This window comes from Stegodyphus dumicola, chromosome 6 (assembly GCF_044657685.1).
Source record: "Stegodyphus dumicola isolate Sdum_Otavi_A_Nest chromosome 6, ASM4465768v1".
NCBI lineage: Eukaryota > Metazoa > Arthropoda > Arachnida > Araneae > Eresidae > Stegodyphus > Stegodyphus dumicola.
The window spans coordinates 192,249,278-192,269,531 of record NC_140773.1 but is presented as its reverse complement, the minus strand read 5'-3'; the positions used below and the strand labels follow the sequence as shown (position 1 = coordinate 192,269,531).

General features: G+C 31.9%; 1 protein-coding gene across 1 annotated transcript in view; it reads right to left on the bottom strand.

Annotated features, from left to right (window-relative positions):
- LOC118198706 (uncharacterized) overlaps nucleotides 1-14,908 on the bottom strand; it is a 36,694-nt gene extending 21,786 nt beyond the window's left edge. The window contains exons 1-4 of the mRNA XM_035370451.2: nucleotides 14,595-14,908; nucleotides 6,744-6,806; nucleotides 3,892-4,030; nucleotides 3,527-3,620 (exon numbers count right to left, since the gene is read on the bottom strand). Coding sequence (XP_035226342.1) covers nucleotides 3,527-3,620; nucleotides 3,892-4,030; nucleotides 6,744-6,806; nucleotides 14,595-14,673 — 375 coding nt within the window. The 5' untranslated portion in view covers nucleotides 14,674-14,908. The remainder of the gene's footprint in view (nucleotides 1-3,526; nucleotides 3,621-3,891; nucleotides 4,031-6,743; nucleotides 6,807-14,594) is intronic.
- Nucleotides 14,909-20,254: the final 5,346 nt, after the last annotated feature.

The following is a 20,254-nucleotide window of genomic DNA, read 5'->3' as shown; positions in this document are numbered from 1 at the left end:
GCGACCACTGCTTAGACATTTAGAACAACTTGTGTCCAGTCATCTACCAATTTGTGGCATCCATGCCAAAGTGAGTTGCAGCTGTTTTGCAGGCCAAAGGTTGTGCAATGCAATATTGAGTAGGTGGTCATAATGTTTTCGCTCTTCAGTGTATTCATATAAAATACACACATATATAATGTTTTAGGTGTGAGGTAAATTTGTGCAATTCTCTGATGTTTTTAAGAGAACAATGATCACTATATATAGGTAAACAACAATTTCATTCTCCTCATAGCACAGCAATTTGTTAAAAAAAATTGGAGATTTGCACAAATTTGGCATTATATATAAAATAGTTATTCTTTTCATAAAACTTCATGTTTTGTTAGGGTTGCCACTATATAGTTAAATTTTGCACCAACTTTTATGTTTGGTATTATATGGAACTCCAGTAACAGTAAATACTGAGTTCTTTTGAAAAAATGTATAAAAATATATTATATATATATCAAATTGGTCTATCCAGCAACCAAATTACCGTCAAAACAATTTTTGGTACTATTCGGTTTCGAGGGCCGTAAAAAAAATTGCTAAACTATTGTCGATGCCAATGCTGCCAAACATAATTGCGGCAAGAAAGGAAGTATAATAGTAAATAACTGTTTAAGATTGATGTTTTAATTTAGATGAAAGGTTAATTTCATATAATACTTTTTTATTATTATAATTTATATGAAAAAGGCTAAACATGACTGAATGGAAGCATAAGAATAAATAACTATTTCAGATCATTATTGTAATTTATATAAAAATTGCTAAACATAACTGAATGGATGCCTGCATCGCTATTTCGCTACCGACTTATCGCTAAAGCATAATTTCATCTCGTTGGTTGTTCAAACGTAATTTTCTATAATGAATGATGCCTTTTCTTTGAAAATATTCTCGGTAAAGTGCAGAATCGCTCACTTATTTGTTTGCCGCTTTTTACAAGTGTAAAAACAATTGGATTTTTGTCAATTTTCTTTTACGTTTTAAGTGAAAATAAGTCGATGTATACATAGATAAAGTCAAGGGTGTGCGCAGTGCCATTTTTGTGCAATTCTGGGATTTTTTTTTTTTTTTTTAAAGTGAAAATAGATCGATGTGCACATGGATGCCGAGTATGTGCAATTCTTAAAAACGCGTCAAGCAGTGGGTGATTCTGCACTTTACCCAAAATTCTAATGCAGACTTTTCCTCATGGGCAATTCACAAATTGTTAAATCCATAGGATATCAAAAAAGGATTTAAAAATTAAACTAGTATTTCAATGGCATCTTAAGAAATATAGAACTATATAAACTTACGCAATCTAAAATCAACGCGTAAGCTAAATTTGACGCGCTGTTAAATGGGTGCGTTTACTAGATTTGGCGCTTTTCTGCATACATTTTCGCTGCAATTTTTTCACTGCCCTCGAAACCGAATAGTATCCAATTTTTATACTCTTAAATAAAATAAATAAACACAGTGTTTACAAAACATTCTACAATAAGGCTTCCCTTAAATTTAATCTCTATACAAATTTCACCATTCCATTCCATACATGAGCAATCAGATTAATATCACTGGCAGTTAATAACAGAAGGGCTAGAACTGAAAATTATTAATGTTCTTTAGCCCATTTTTCTTTACCATTTTTTAAAAAAATTTTGTTGCTAAAAAATTTTTACAAGTACCATTTTTGTAGCTGATATAAATGTTTCCTCAAAATCAGAAATGAAAAGAAACCAGCTATGAAATGCATTTAAGTTGGAACTCAGCATCTTAAAAGTTGATGACAAATTCTTTACACATGCAGCATGATACAATAAAAATGGTAATAATACACTACAAAGAGAGTTAAAAAAATTGAGGCTTATGAATTTAATATGAAATGCAAACTCTCCTAACTTGCAAATACCCCAATGTGTTTTCACGCCAGCAATTAACACTGGTAACTCCCAATTTATGTTTGTTCCATTCCTCCAGCAATGCAATGTTGAGGATATATACATCTCTAGAAGGAGGATAAGCAACTGCTTTTCTAAGGTCAGTTCTCTGTCATACTATGACAAGAGATTTTACTGGCCATGGTCTTCAACCAATATCTATCCATAAGGTTTGATTGATGTGGATGAGCATTATCATCCATAAATAAAAAGTCAGATCCATATGCACCTTTGAAAAGTCTTACATAAGGTTCTCAGACCTCATCCCAATATCTCTGGGTGAATACAGATCTGCTGTTTTAAATATGTAGGGGTATTTGCCCATCGATCATTATTTCCCCCACATACTACTGAACTTGCATTAAAGAAATGATCACATTCCATAATGTTCAAAGGAATAAGAGAGCAATAAGGCATGCTTTGAAAGTCTTAAATAACTTCAATAGTAAAAAGAATGTGCTTCTTCTACAAAGTATGCTTTAATGTATTTTTGTTAAAAAAATCTTACTTAAATCTTACATGAGAAACAACACCATTAAATATTTGCAACGCAAAATTTTTCTAAAATCAAAATTTTGTTTGTTTACACTCAAAAATGAGCATGGATGACTATTTAATATGCAACAGAATTTCAATAATCATTCATGGAGTATTGCATTTTCCACTGTATGTGAAACAGTAATAGAGACATGTAATTTTTACATTGTTTTTAAAAACTCCATGCCCCCTAAAAAGGTATCTTTGAATGAAATGCAAAACATAAAAACGTATTACAATGGAGCTTGGTTCTAGCAGCATTTCACATGTAGCTGGGAGAAAAAAGTTTGCTTTCTAATTATTAATATTATAACAACATGGAGGTTTTCATGGCATTCCTCAGTAAACATGAACAGTTACAGTATCCTTAGACGAATCTTCTCAAAAGGCATTTTTTTTAAATTAGGCTATTAGTCTCATACTCTGTTTTAATCCATTTACGAAATATGGACCTCAGAGTTTTTTTTTTTTTTTTTTTAATGCTTTTTCACGATTAAACTGCATGCCCAAGTCCCACAGTAAAATAAAATTTGAAAATGCAAGAATCCAGTTGTTTTGCCCACATAGCCAATATATACAAAACTGTAAAAAAGACACCCATCTAATGAGTACTACCCTGCTGCTCATTTTATTTGGTAATTTCCAAGTTGAAAAATGAATTCTTTTTAATATAAGAATAAGATAACATAAATATATTCTAAAAAATCTATATGCTCACACTCCATTCAAAAATTACTTTAATAAAATGAAAAGCTTAAAAACCTTTCATGGCGAAACATGTTCTTTTAGCATTTCATATATTACTGAAAGAATGAAGTTTATTTTCTTATTGTTAAAATAATATGATTGTTAATCAGCCTTTGGGCAGAGTTTCCTATGAGAAGTTTGTATTTATATTATCCACTACTGGAACTTCCATAAAGCCAACTATACTATTAGGAAAGGAAAGTGAGCTCTGGACAAGACTACCTGTAGTGATTTTAAATATTTGGTCTCGGTAGAATTTATCAGCTAAAGAAATATACAAGACTTACCTGATCTTCTAATTCTATTTGCTTTTGACGATCCATTTCTTCTTTTAAAATTTTTTCTTGTAGTTGATGAGCAATAAAAGCATCATGGTCTTCTCTAAAGTATTAGAAGAATGATATGAGTACATAATACATATGCTATGCAAAAGCACATACAAATTTACTAATAATTACTACCAATGAACAAATTAAAGGATTTTTGCAAGCTGAATAAAAACTTTAGTTCAGTGAAAGATATAGTATTAGAAAAGTCTACTATTCACAGAAAAGTTAAAGAATTTCTGATATATATTAATGAATTAGAATAAATAAAAAGCATTAAAAAAGTAATGATGATTTTTGCATAAGGTTTACAATTCTTTGCTTACTGTTCTTTTAACATTTTTTCATATGCCATTTTAACCATTGCAGCTTCTTCTTCTTCAGTTTTCTGTGCTGTCCGAGCTTCTTGTAAATCTGACCTAACTAGCTGATTCCTTTCCTTATTATGCCCATAATGATGCTGAACTGCAATAAATATTTCATATGCATTAAAAATAATGTTGAAATCACACTGCAAGTAATTATTTCAATATGAAGCTTTATTTTATAATATAAAAGTAATTCATATACATTAATAAAAAATTAAAATTTTAACAGGTGGTAAAATGAATGTTTCTAATTCTGCTGGCAGTGAAAATTTATTCTTTTTACAATTAAATACTCACTAGAAAATTAATCTAGCCTCAAAATGGTTACCTCTTTACAGGTTTTGTTACTGATGTCTCACTGTTTACATGACTTGAACTGAATTTTTTTCTTATCCTTCTCATGTACTTAGTGAAGAAAGGGTTTATCAAAAGTGATGAGTTTACTTAAAAGAGGGGAATTAAAAAATAAATAAAAGATAATAAAAAATAAGATATTTCCTTATAATAGTGGAAACCACTTAAGATTACTCACACATTGTTTCCAAGAATATTTTTAATAATCGTTATCACAGGGCCATATTTCTGAAATTGCTTTCGACAATTCATCAAAAACATGATTTTTCTTAAATACTTTCCTCACATAAGTTCTGAAAGATATGATTCTAGGTGATGCTGAGCCTTGCCCTGTTGTTTTTTTACTATGCCACTTAACTAAAGCTCACATTCTTTTCACATTTTAGGCGTGAACAACCCGTTGTTGGATCTACAAAATTGTGCTCATGATTCATAGCTAACATCATGATTGTACTCATGATTCACTGCAACCAGCTTCTTGGAGTTGCTCCATTTTAGATGTCTTCCAGCAGTCTGAACAGATCATTGATGCATCTTGCATATGCAGAATAATTTCTCCGTAAATGTACCAGCATCTCTATTCAAAATTTAAATGACACATCACTGGCATAGTCCTTCAAAAATCCATCGTTATGGGAGTACTCTGTTGCTGTTATTCTTACCTCTGATGAACAAACTTTCATCGATTTTAACTATTTTATTGGGACCGCATATTTGTCCACTAAATCTTTGTATCATATGTAAGGCACACACTTCCTGCATGTAATTGTTCTAATCAATTGCAGCATTTTTACACATATTACGCTGTTTGTCACACCATTTGTTGAATGTTAACTCCTTTGCTCAAGAACACATAGTAAATAGTACATAGTATTTATTTGGTAAATTAAAGATTGTTAGCCACATGATCACAAAAAAGTAAATTTGAAAACCTTAGAAAAAATGCAACACAATGCTTATATAATAAAATGTGGCAAGAGCAAAAATTTTAACATGGTACTAATATAAGAACATGTGGCAAGAGCAAAAATGTAACATGATACTAATATAAGAACATGTGGCAAGGTATCTTGGTTGATTAGCAATTCAGTCTTGAGGACTGCTATAATAAAACCTACTATAATTAGGACCAAGGGGACCAATTATAATAACTTTTCAATATTTAGATTTAATTTTTATTTACAGAAAATATTAATTAGAAATAAATTTTAGCTTATCAAAGAAGTCACAAAGCAAATAATTTTTTAGTTTTCTCTATTGAAAATAACATAAACACTTTTTTACATAAAATTATATTGCTTTCAAATATATATGCAATAAACAATATAACAAACTTAAATGACAACCAGAGTTGAAATTTTGCTATATCTTTTAAAAGATTAAAAATAAATAAATAAAAAGATACTTAATTGAGTTTATTGCTAAAAATGAATGTATGCCTTAAACACCATAGTACTTCAAACAGATTTCTAAAATTAATCATCTACATTTTTGGACCATCAATGCTACACAGTTTAACCTTTTAACTGTCATGCCCGAGATTCACTGCTGTTCCAAAATGTCCCGCCCGAGTATTACTCGGGGTAATTTTTTTTTTTTTTTTTTTTTTTTTTTTTTTTGAGTGCATTGTATTGTTATACCCGAATATATATTGTGAGAAGTTTATTTCGGCTTTAGTTCAATATATGGCAGCCCTTTATTGAAGGTTTCAAAGGATAGACATTTATGTTAAAAAGCATTTCTTAAATTTTTTTTTGATTGCACGTCAAACATTTGATTTTTGGAATTAAAAAAAAATTGACAATTTATGTACCCAAATCTTCAAAATAACTTGACGGTTAAAGGGTTAAAATCATGTCAATATTTAAGATTGTTACAAACATTATTTAGGAGGTTCACAAAATCCATATTATTTGAATTCGTTCACAAACATATAAAATTTATAATGAAGCCATTTAATGAAATTTTCTGCAATTAAATGATTCAAGAAAAATTTATTATCATTAGCAAATAATGCTCAGTTTATTTTTTTTTTACAAAGTACTATCAAAACTTACAAAAACAGATAACATCCTTTTATTTACTTTACGAATAAAAAATATTTTACATTTTTCAGAGCTTCTATTTAGCATTAATAACTTTTAGTTTTACAGGGCTGAAAAAATTATTTTTTTTATTTTGCATATATTAGGCCACATTAATTGTTATGATCTTATGTTATATTTTGGCTTATTGCAATTACTACATGTTTCTTCAGAGTGCATTTCATGGTACTCTTCTGCTCCAAATTCAGAAATGTATGTATGTATGTATGTGCCCATGAATGCATGTAACCGCATAATGTTATGAACAAGAATATTAAGTACAATTATTAGATACACCTGACAAATGAATGTAAATTTCAAGACACACATATTTTGAAATCCTAAACAAATGCATGATTTTTTTAAACATACTTTCTTCTGTTTGAAGCTTATATGCCAAAACACCATCTTCTCTAACTAACCATTCCCTGCACACTGCAAAAATAAAAAATAAATAAATAAAAAATTATGAACATAAAATATTTGTTAGGCTAAAATTTATAAACATTAATTCAATAAATATAATTTATGATATATCACACACATGTGAAATAAGTATGATGAGAATTACTGTATAATCTCTGATAGCAACTACCTTTGAAAATGACTAGTATGTGTTTCTCAAAACATAAACATTAAACACCCAACATCATCTCTCTCAGGCAGCCACTTACATAAATAACAAACATGCCAGAAATCATAATCATTATCCAGGGAGGAAGGTTTCATGTATTTTTCTCCCTACCTTTAAACCTATTAACATATCTACATTTAAAAATGAAGGGAAAAATCTGTTCTGCTAAAGCAGTTCTGTATCATAAACAAAACTGTATGCACTAAATTGTCATTCAGACAATATAAATTACTCATATCTAACTGATTACAGCAAATTTAGTTTATAAAAGACTTGTATTTCTTCCTATCACATCCATTAACAATAAAGACCAATAGTTTTATACAAATCATTCATATAATTCAATATAAACATGACATATATAATTTTTACGTTATATAATTAAGTAGGAGTTCCAGATACAAAATTCGATTCTAAATATTTTTACTAGTCAAAAGGTATGACTAAATACATATGCACATGATATTATTACAATATATTATTAACATATCATATATTATATCACATTTTATTATAAAATGAATACATAAGTAAGCACTAACTGCTGCCAGTAAATTTGGCTGGCACTAAGCATTTTGCTTACATTAGTAATGTCAACTTCTTAAGAGATAAAAAAGCACCTCTCAATGACTGTTTTATGTATATAATTCTTGACAAAGTTTAATGAGTATCAAATCCGTACACCAACAGAAAATTAACTGCATGCCTGTTGTTAAAGTAACGCAGTTTCATTTAAATTTTGAAATTAATTTCACACTATTATTCTTAGCATTTGTCTGCACTTCTCATTGCTTCATTTCCCAAACATTCTTTAGTAATGTATAATTTCACTGTATGGAAATAATAATTGCTTAGCAATATTTTGTAATGTTTTTGTTTCATTATTTATCAAAATTCCTAATGGAAAATCCCATAAATCCCTAAAAATCTATGAAGGAAATAACAGTAATTTCTGATTTATACCCCTGGCTTCAATATTATATCATACCCCTGGCTTCAATATTTGATAGAATTGCTATGTTTTTGGCATATTTCGCATACATATGCAATAGAGAGCCTATTCACCAGATATAAAAATAATGTTGATCAAGTCTTCCTACACCAATAAATTTTAGGAGAAATTTGTTGCATAATAAAGGAAGCTTTTCGGTGATCATTCCAGATAGAAGCATTGTGATGATGACGGATATCCAAATGCACACCAAAGAAAGAACAACCATCTTTCCCAACAGCTGGAAAGGATACAGCATTCATGAACTGTGAAAAGCTAGCTACTAGCATTAGAAAGTACAATTTTGAGGTCAAGGAGAGTGACATCTATACACAACATGCTGAATTACTATGGGGCTTGTTCGAGTGAAGAAACAAAAAGAGAGGAATTGCTTGGCATTAGCTCTATCTCCTGACCTATCTTGCTAAATTTATTTGGCAAAACATAAGGGCAGTTTTGAATAAATTTTGAAGGTCATAGCTAAATAATATCTACTGACCACTTAAAAGGGGGAGTATATAAGGTATTTCTCCCAGCTTCTTGGTATGCCTTTGTGGTGTAGTGGTCAGCACACTTGGCGCATATTCGAGAGGTCCATAGTTCAAGTCCCGGCAAGGGCATTGCATATTTCTATATCCTCTGCTTTCAAAAAGTACCTAATGTCTCTACAAGCTTTAAAATAGAAAAAAAGTTCATTACGCAGAGATATGTTCATTTATTGCAAGATATTTCATATTCACTTAGATTCACTGCTTATCTTATGCATGGCAAGGCTGAGACCTTCTAGAATGTGATTTACTTTACTACTTCAGCTGCATTTCAAAAGTTTATATCCATCAACAAACTGCCTAAAAGTTCTTCCAAAAATTTCTTAACAGAATACCATATCTATATAACAGCATGTAAAAGTTTTAACATATCTGTAACTACACAGATTAATACTGGAGAAGTAGTAAATCAGATTCTATAGAAGGCACTACTACTTCTGCTCAATCAGCTTAAATTAAAAATTTTTGTATTATTTGTTAGTCAAGAAAAGAAAAATTATGTATATATATATATGTAATGATTTTAAAATGCGTAGATGAAAACAGTGAAACTTTTAACAGCTAGATACCACGTAGATGACCGAGAACACTGTAGTGTGGCAGAGTGGAAAGCATGATGACGCAATGTCGCACAATGTATCTTGAAAAATCAGAATCTTTATTTTTTTACGCATATCAAATCATCCTTTTTCAGACAAGATGTTTCCTAATTATATTTGAATACAGTAAGTTGCATTTTGAAGTACAACGTTGTTTTAAGCAAGTAAGCGGCAGCAGCATACATAAAAAGCGTTTTGCCGGCAGGGGAGCTTAAGCGGAAAGTTATAGTACTTTCAAAGGAAGAAGGTTGGGAGTGGGAAAGTTTCAGTTCAGAGTTTTGGTTTACGATTAATTTGATTGAAGAAGAGGCATCTGCATTAAAATGTTACGTAAGATAGAAAAATCTGGAACCTGTGACAAGTGATGAATTTAGGGGCAGATCACCAAATTTAGAATGTTAATTTAATTATTTTTTTAAAACAGCTATCGGTACTTTTCCGTTTTGCCGGTGCAAGCGATAAAGTCACCAATAATGGTACAACCGATGCCAAACGGAATATTCTCGCTGGTAACCTTTTACGCCTCATTTTCAAAACAAGTCGCAGCTTTTTCTTATCAGATTGATTGTTTCTTTCAATACTGGTATATAATTACATAGAATTTTTATCAGATAGTTCAGTTTTATGTCTAAGGCCATTTTCGGTAATTAGGTCAATTAAGATGCTATCACAGCTCTTACCCGAAGCCAAAAATATAGAAAAGGAAAGTCAAGGGTTAAATTCATCAATTCTAATGAGAATGCCTTAGCGAAGTAAAGCACTGCAGTTTTACATAATTTCTGAGTAAGCTATTCGTACGCATTGAAATATTTCTTGCATTTAAACTTGTGTTTCAAATTAAGATTTAACTTGAAATTAATGTAGATAATTACTGAGAGCATTAGATTTTTGTAGAGTAGTTTACGTGAGATGAGATCGCTTGGAGTCACGTGATATGAACCGGCGAATTAGGATGTTGAACCATGAAAACATAGTAAATTCTTAAATTAATGTCTTTTTAAAATTTATTGTCTTTATTTATTGGCTTTTAATAAAGTTTTAAGCGATATTAAAATAATTATGCCTTTAAAAAAAAAAAAAAAAAAGAAAGAAATTCTTAGAACTAAAATTTTTTATGTGTATACTGTATGTTGTCGCCAATAAAGTCTGTTTGGCGAGATTTGCGCCGGCGAAACGGAAAAGTACCCATCTATCATATTTTGTTATATCTTACATATATATACATAATACAGTACAAAGTCTGAGATCTGGGTGTCCAATATTTGGAATGATCTAAAATCCAGACCTCAAAGCCCCCAACAAAATGTTTTTGGAATTCATTTATGCTTTACATATGCACATTTGATTCCCCCCATAATAAAACAAACGATTCTTAATTTCATTTTGGCACTAAATAAAATACCTCGTTATTGAAGAAACAATCATTTTAGCATACATTTGTATGATCAATAATTTGACTCCGTACCTGCTTTGCATACACCTCAAATCGAAACATTTTTATATAGAAATACCACTAATTTTACCAAGGCCAACTTATAATCCCTGATGCCCAAACTGGTGAATCATTATTTATTATATTTTGCTTTCATCACCGCATGTTTATCAACACATGACAACTTGAGTAATGACTCATGCAGCGATGCCTAAACAATTTTTTTACATTATTAATTTAATAACAGAGAGTACGTTAACCTTTTAGGTTGACACTATGGTGGCGATGATTGCAGATTTAAGTTAAATGCGCTAAATGTTGACGAGGAAAATTTAATAAAATTTCAAAATTTCTTTCCATATGCTGAAAATAGATGTTGTTAATCATACTTATAGGCAAAAAAGATAACATTTAGTGTGATTTAAATTAAGAATAACTGATTTTTTATTCACATAAACCCAGAACCACTGCCAGAGCTCATATGGCCCCACTGGAACTAAAATTTAGGGAAGACGAAACTTTTGGAATTCTAGAGAAGCACCAAGAAACAAAATTAAGTGATGACAAAATTTTTAGAGTTTAGGTAAAGCTTAAAATTTAGGGGCAACAAAAATGTAGAACTTAGGGAGGTGTTCATTAGCAGAATTTAGAACCCGCAGAAACTGCATCAGGCGGTTAAATATCTAGCACCGGCCCTCAGTAAGCTTAAGTGTATGTAGGAATTTATTGATTTGTGACTCGAATAAGCCTCAAGCATGTGCAAAAAACAGACATAAGTATAATAAATAATTAAGTTAATACAATTCAGGTTTAATATTTTCAGTGCGCGATAGGAAGACAAAATTTAAAGGCACAACTTGTCTTTCATCGCAAATCTATGTTACATAACCAATAATGTATAGTGGATGCTGTTAAGCTAGGCTAAAATTATACTTTACTGATTCCAAGGAATTTTAGTTAACCCCTTAACTGCCGCGGAAAACGTACAAGATTCATTTCCCAGTGCCACGGTTTTTCACACAGGCGCGCGCAGTTATGCGATGTATTAGGGGGGAAATAAGTGCAAGTTTTACTTTATAAAAACTGTTTACTTTCACAAAATAAAGAATAAAAGAAAAAAATGAATGCACAAAATTTAATGTTTTGAGTAAAGGTATAATAAAAAGATGTAAATATAATACAAATGAGGGTTTTATAATAAAAAAGGTCCCTAAAATGGAGTTTCGATCAATTCATTTTTAGACCAGTAAAGTGTAATATCAGGTTTCAGTGTTATACCTTGGGAAATCAAGTATGCCAAAAAAACATATTTCTTCTGAACTGGTTGAATGCCACGATTTTGTTCTTGATTTTTTGTTTGCAAGGTGTTACTTCATATACTCGTCTACAAAACGGTTTAGTTTCAGTAACAATATGAAGCACGAGCAGTTCATCAAAAAATAATTCAAAAAAGTTAAATGGTTTTGAAACATCCTTTATATCTTTCTTTATTCCTGGAACCTACTACAAAAAGTAAACGAAAACGGAGGACACAGAATAAAAAAAAAAAAAAGTGTTACGCAAAACAACAACAGCCAATACCACGCAGTCATTACTTTCACCGCTTTAGACACACCCCTCTCTCCAATTTCTCCCCACACTTCTCTGAAATAGTATCCTCCTTCGCATACTTTGTCAAGGTCATTGTGGTGTTGCCTTCCAAAGCTTTGGGAATAATTTTACGAGTAGCTGCTCAAAGCAAATGATAATAGTTTGGAAGGGCGCATATATACGCCTGGGGCAGTTAACGCATCGACTGAGCAAGGCGTATATATACGCCCGCGGCAGTTAAGGGGTTAATATAGCAGATTGTGCAGTTCCTTAACTTTCTGATTTGATCCAGCTTGTTATTTTTTGCAGGCTGTTATAATTACAGTAATTTTATGAAAACTAAAATTTAAACTTTCGATTATGTCGAAAAGAGGTTTTAATTCTGGAGCTGCAACAGGATCTACAAAGCATGTTTCGATGTCCATTACACAAAAAGTGGATATAGGTATATCTATCTCAAAATTATGCTAGGAGTATGGCATTGGAAAGTCAACTGTACATGACATAACAGAAAAAGGAACTTTATGAATTTTTTGTGGATTCTGACACCTCAATCATAATAATTAACAGAAAATTTATTCACTATGCTAAAAGTGACGGTCATGACAAAGTGATGACTGAATGAGTCAGACAGCATCAGAGCAAGGGAATGCCATTGACATCCAGTGCTAATGGATCAAGCCAAAAATTTTCATGAAGAAATGAACTTAAAAACTGGTTGGTTAACCAAATTTTAAAATCACCATGGTATAAGGCAATCAGAAATTTCAGATGAAAATGTTTCAACTGATACTGAATCTCCTGAACTATTTGCAGATGAATTCATTGAACTCAATGATACTGAAAAGCTATCTCCAGGACAAATTTACAATGCTGATAAAACTGGTCTTTTCTGGCGAAATACCTTGGCAACCTCTACAGGAAAGGCCTCCAACTGGTGTCAATGATTCCAAAGTAAGACCAACAATTTTAGCATGTGCAAATGTTGCAGGAACGCACAAGTATAAACTTTTTGTAATTGGAAAAATACATGACCTAAAACATTTAAAAAGATAAAGATTTTCCCCATTATATATCGTGCAAATAAAAAACATGGATGACACAAGTGTTAATGAATGACTGGTTTGAAAACCATTTCACAGTCGAGGCTCAGCAAAATTTGAATTCCGTCGGTTTACTTGATACCGCAAAAATTGCCCCAATTGTAGATAACTGTTTGGCTCATATTTCACTTACTTTAAGTGAGAGATAAATTATAATAATTAAATATAATATATAAAAAAGAAACTTTTGAGTTTTTTACTTGGAATCAATAACATGCTGCCACTTAATTATGGTAAGCTCAAACTGTATGATGTAGTAACACTTCTCATGCAAAGGAAGGAAAAAAGAGGTAAAGTGCAGAACTGCCCACTTATATCGTGCATATCGATGTGTACATGAACAAAGTCAAAGGAGTGCGCATTGCCAAGTTTCAGCAATTCTCTGATGTTTTTTTAAGTGAAAATAGGTTGATGTGTACATGGATACCGCATTTGTGCAATTCTTTGAACTGTTATTTCAAAGCTGATGCAGAATTGCCCACTTATATGGCACGTATCGATATGTACATGGACAAAGTCAAGGGAGTGTGCAATGCCAAGTTGGTGCAATTGTTTGATGTTTTTTTGAGTGAAAATAGGTAGATGTGCATGTGGATACCGAGTTTATGCAATTCTTTTACTTGTCGTCATTTTCAAGTTGGCGATTTTGCCAAATGCGCGAAGCAGTGAGCGACTCTGCACTTTCCCTGAAAAAAGAAGTTAGTGACATGAAGTAATTAATAATGACAATCAATACTACTACTAATAATAATTGCAATTATAAATAAATGACAAGAAATGGCATCTTACTCCCCAAACGAGTATAATACAATGTTTAAAAAAAAAGTAGACAGAAAAGAAGAGTGGAATAAAAAAGTACCACTGTTTCACCAAATCTTGCAAGAAAATGAAATTAAAAGAAATGTTTGTTTGATCATAAGCTCTCTGAAGATTAACATAAAACTTGTAAATTTTAATTTATGAGAATACTAAAACAAAACAACAACGAAAAAAAAATTACTCTATCAGATAAAATCATGGTGTTTTTGAACGAATAATTCGAACATTATCCTAAAACAAAATATGTAAGCAATAAACGACTTAACGTAAACTTCACAACACTCATCAGAAAAGTAAGCTTGGGTTTAATCGCAAGAATTTGTATGTATGTATATAAACATATACATATGCTCAAAGATTAGATTTTTAAAAAAATTTAAAAATCAAAATATCAAATCTACGAAAGTTACACAACTTTCTGGAAAATAAAATGTTTCACACACACAAAAAAGTAACCTGAATAAAGAACCGATATAAAATCGCATTTACATCAGAAGAAAAATATACCTGCTTCGACTTTTCCTTCAGGTATATTTACTTCATCTGCTATACTTGAAGATGCCATACTCCTAATCTGACACTCCATTCTTTTCAGGTGTATTTCACTTGGCAGTTAAAACTATTGATAAAAAATATTAGTCTCATCTTATTTTAAGAATTTTCACACATTTTGAAATTCTGAAGTCCTTTCCATAACAATCATCGCAACAAAATACTTCATGATCTGTTACTCAAAATTGAACAGAGACAACCACTCTCACCACTATTACATCCTTGAGTGGGACTAAACAATAACATTACACATCTGTTCAACACAAGTGAACAACTACTGATTTTCAGTTGCCAAACCAGCAGTATGAAAAAATTATTTTCGCATCTTAACGGTTAGTTGATAAAGTTGAAAATTGCGAAAAATATTTTTGTTACAGGTTTATACCCAGATTCTTCTTTCACTAAACTTGATTTATTTAAAGCTATTGTTTTCTTGTTTTACATATATATTTGAAATTAGGAGAATAAATTTCTAATTATAAGGCTAAACTTCTTCGAGTAGTGCAAACACGGGATTCCTGGTCTGTGGCGACCTACCTTAATCGAGTAAATAGTCACTTTTGAATTTATTGTGAAGTCACAGAGGTGCTTCTAAATGCTGAGGAATAGCCACCAAAATGATAAATGTTCTAAGCAGGAAAATGCCGCGGTCACACAACATTTCTTTTACGAACGAAACATGTAAGACGAGCTAATACTTATCTGTCGAGATTAGCTCTGTTATAGATATTGTCTTATCTGTTATGGACGAGCTGTCGAACTGGTGAGCATGTAAACAAAAATAAAGTTAAATATGTGAGGGTAAAGCTCCTATATAAGGGTATGTGATGGTAAGGCTCCTATATAAGGGTATGTGAGGGTAGTACGAGTCTTAGGGACATCATAACTAATTTTAAAATAATACAAAATCATAAAGGGGTTCAAAATGCAAAACAGAAAATCCAGGTACCAAATACAAACCACTTACTAAATTACCAGATACGTGCGAACAAATCATATATACTAAAGATAATTACCTAATGCATACAAAAAAAAAAAAAAAAAAAAATACTGACAACTTCAGCACGCGCACACGTGAAGTAACCATAGTAAGGGAAGAAATATTTTAAGTGAAACTCCGTGAAGTTTCCCTCACTGAAGATTTTTTCAGTTATATTAAGTAATACAAACATCTTGTCACTAGAAGAATGGGCTTCTTTCTTCTATTAGTGATAATTTTGATTACCTCAAGAATTAAAAATTCGGAAAAGATAGCCTTAATTTCATGGTAAACTTTAAGCATATTCACTATAGCAGATATACTATCTGAACTTTTAGCATTTTTCTTCACTGAGGCTTTTGGCCTCTAAGATGTTTTAGCAGCGAATAAGTCTGGGAGAGAACATTTTACACACCTCGGAGCTCATACGAGGGTAGAAATATTGGCAATTATGGCACTGGGCAAAGCCAACTAGATATACAGGCCTGGTCAAGACCAACTAGATATCTAGTATAGCAGTGGGACACCCTGCCTTTAAATTTGTATGGCTTGACAGAGACTTTAAAGAAAGTTAGGTTTTTAATGTCGTAGATCTTTTCCATATCCGGTTCATTTACGAGCTAGGCCTGGGATATGGGTATGGGAACACGTGTTTTGAATTTTATCATCTGTTTTATCCTGAACACGTTATATCCATCACTAATTAATTCATCTTTTATTTCGTCCGAAGTACAATAAGCTGCAATACTCCTAATAAAAACTTTAATGGGTCTGACAATGTTGAATACTGTTGTCAGATAAGTATCTAGAATGCTGTGATAATTTTCACAAGCGGGAAAATTTTTCAGAAAGTCTCCGGCTATTCTAGCCGTAAATCCATACTTAGTTTCCTCAGATAATTTTTTAGACGTCGTTAAATTTTAAAGTAGTATTTAAATCGTTAAATTTTAAAGTAGCTATCACCATAATAGGCTTAATCCTAGTAAGTGAAGCTTCCGCGTGAGGCGGCGCATTACTATACATGCTAATATCATTATCGAAGTTGGCATTAATTTTACAAATACATTGTATTTATGGCTGACATCAAGATACAAAAAATTGTTTACTGATTTTTTTTTTTTTTTTGGTCTCCGAGGTGAGGTAAATACGTCCTTAATATCAGCTATATTTGCACGTTTTTACTTTTTGACATTTGTGATAGTATTTACATTGTCAATATTATTGCCAATCACATTTACATTGCCAATATTAATACCACTTTTTACAGTATCAGTATATATGATATTTTCAATCTTTACAACAACAGGAGCCTTATTACAACTAGGTAGAATATCTATCGACAAGTGCCATTTGTTTTCACTTTTTTTGAATAGATGACGCCACTAACTTTGTTTCTTTCTTTAACTGGAACTTTTTCGAATTTTTTTATCTGTTGTTATCGCATAACACATGTTTCTCCTTGGCCATTTTCACTTCTGTGGCAGAAAAAGAAGGTTCTGTTTAAACTATTGAAACTTTTTCTGATGATAAGCTAACTCTTATGTTAATTTAGATGTCAAACAACAAGAATCAGCCTTGTTTTCAAATTTTCACAGGACTAGTTTCGTTGATTTTACCGAACCGTCATCCTCATCTGCAAAAGCGCAAATAAACGAAATAAGATAGAGTGATTAGATAAGATAAGATATGAAAGTTAAACGACTGGCGCCATCTGTTGGGGAAACGAGAACTAAAACATAATTCCCTTAAAGGCTGAAGGCAAAGATGGATTGGAATTAGGGTCGTTAACTTGAAATGCCTCTAAAAAATCTAATTCACAAATGGAAGATGTTTTTTTTTGAATAATTTTGGCTGCAGAAAAATTGAAAGTGTGATTTTCGGACCAACAATGCTGGGCAACAGAAGACTTATGCGTTTCCTTTTTTCTAAGTTATGCCTCATGGTCCTTATTGCGAAATTTTAAGTCTCTCTTAGTTTGGCCAATGTAAATTAAACCACACTGTCAAGGAATCCTGTAAATTCCCCTCCGAATTCATATCCGGAATGGGGTCCTTGAGTATGGAACTCGGAAATGGGAGAATAAACGACACGAAAGTTAAATTTCTGTAAAATGCGTGCAATTTTATAGCTTATTGATGGAAAGAAGGGAATGGCAACATAATTCTTATAATCTCCTAAAACAAGAGTGTGCCTTTTGATGTGTTGAGATGAGATTTTTTAACTGCTTGGTTAATAATGTTAGGTGAAAACATTACGCTGATTTTTGTTGTTTGACTTCTAAATTAATACTTGTTCGGCGTGTTATTGTAGTTTAACTCTTATAGCTTTAATATCTTCAATATTTGCTCTTCGGCGTGTTATTTTAGTTAATATCGTAGCTATGTAAATTTTGGTGTATAAAGAACATGTCCAAAGCATTGACAAGTTATTTACATTTAGCAACTGGAGCAACAAATACTCGTATGTAGCATGTCAGTAAAATTTTCAGCTGTCGAAAATTATCTAAGATTTTAAACTTATCTGGCTGAATACGAGGGCGGAGGCATTGGCAATGAAAGTAGCTGATCTTATTTTCAAACCCTAAAAAATGATTGGGCAAAAAAAAAGAGCATCTTCTATTTTCGTTCAACAATATTTCCCTACAATAATTGAAAGGAAAACGATTTAAATGATCAAAATTGAAGAAAACAATTAAAATCCTATGTGTACTTCCAAGAGATGTTAGTATACATTGAGCAGAAAAGTTAAATTATGGATTTCTAAAATTAGAAGAGCCGGAGCCCTACCGTAGATCCTCAGGAAAGAGGAACAAGAAGAAATAAATAAATAAAATCATTAATTATTAAAATAATTAATGATTAAAGTTATTAATAATTAAAGAAATATATTAAAATTTATTTCTTTAGTGATTTTAAATATAATTTAAACTAATAAAATTATTAGATTAAATATATTATATATTAGATTATTAGTCCAAAGGGGCTTTGTGCCTGAGGGACTATTGCCTTCGTTTTGCGATTTTGCGTCGAATCACTCTGAATGTACGTTTCACTTTTCAAACTGTTGCCACCAAATATTATCGCCCTGTATTATATTTGAAAAAATCAAATAGTGAAGAATCTGCATAAATGTATGTACATTTTTCGCATTGTAATAAAACAACGGTACCTAGAGCCATCCAATTTTGAATGACGTAATCCTACCGCGAATTTGGGCATCTGAAAGCCCAAATTTGAAATTTTTTTCATTATCGATTTCATATTTTGTAAAACTTTAACGAATTGTTGATTAACAAATTCTACGATTTCAAAGCGAGCAATGGCAAAGTTGTGCAGAAAAAACATTTTTATCTCCAGCGCGTGAGACTGTGCATCGGAAATACTAAAGATATGCTCAATTTAAAATTATTTTGCGATATTGATCTTGAAGGCTCAGGTGCTGGGCACTTCTTCAGGCGCCTCGGCTGGAAAACCGCATCCTGTATTTATCACGTGTAAGGTGGCATATCATGGCATATTACTTAGGAGAGGAGAGTTCCTCGTGATAAGCAGTGGACGTGGTAATCAATGGATGAGCCTTTCGCATAAACAGCATGGAGAGTTAGTCGCGTTCATGGCAGGAGCTGCGAGTAAGACCTAAGTGATGCTACTTCTACGTTGGCCGGTGCTCAAATGAGGATGGAATGGCATAGAGATGGTCGTGGAAGGGTAGGGAGGAGCTACTAGTCACGTACGCAAATGATTGATCTGTAAAGAAAGTACACAATCTTGCTTGTCAGGCACTGGATGGGAGGGGCTAAGCTAAAGTTGTAACTTATTGAGGATTTGACTTTAAAGTCAGAACTAGGAAAAAATATTAGGATAAAATAATAATTAGAATAATAATTTAAGACTAAAATGGGGAGAACGCAATATAGTGAAAGGATCATGTGCTGAGATAATATGTGGCCTAAATAACTATTGTGTATGGTCGTAATAGCGTTGAGGATATGGAGTGGAATAATAAAAATTGAAGTCCGTGTGAGTCCGTGTGAGTAGATGGCGACACTTATGCGTGTCCTAAAAATTCATAGAAGAAGTATTACAATACAATTGAATTTTATGAAAATCTGGTGTGAGAAGTTAATTTAAAATTTGGGTTAAAAACTACAATAAATGCCGGAGTACAGCTCCTGGTCTCTTTTTATTTTCTTCGATTGTATAGTCGTAGGTCAGCCTGGGAATGGAACTATTATTAACTTTTTCAATATTGTTGAAAAATTTTTTGCTATTTTCGCAATACAAATACTGATGCTATCAATATTTAGTTCGTTGTGGATGGCTTCGTTTCTGAAGTACCAGGGGCTGTTAGAGATTCTTCTTAGTGTAATGTTCTGGCATTGCTGGATTTTTTGCATGTATGTTTTACAAACATACCCCCAGACGGGACAGGCGTAAGTAACAATTGGTCGCAGCATGGATCTGAATACATGAAGTTTGTTACGAATAGATAAAACCGAGTTTCGGGCAATTAGGGGGTTGAGTAATGCTTTAGTTCCCCGAAACTTATTCAGGATATGTGTGGGGCCCATGTGAGTTTTTGGTCTAAAATGACACCAAGGTATTTGACTTGCTTGGCCCAGGGAATGTTGACTTCA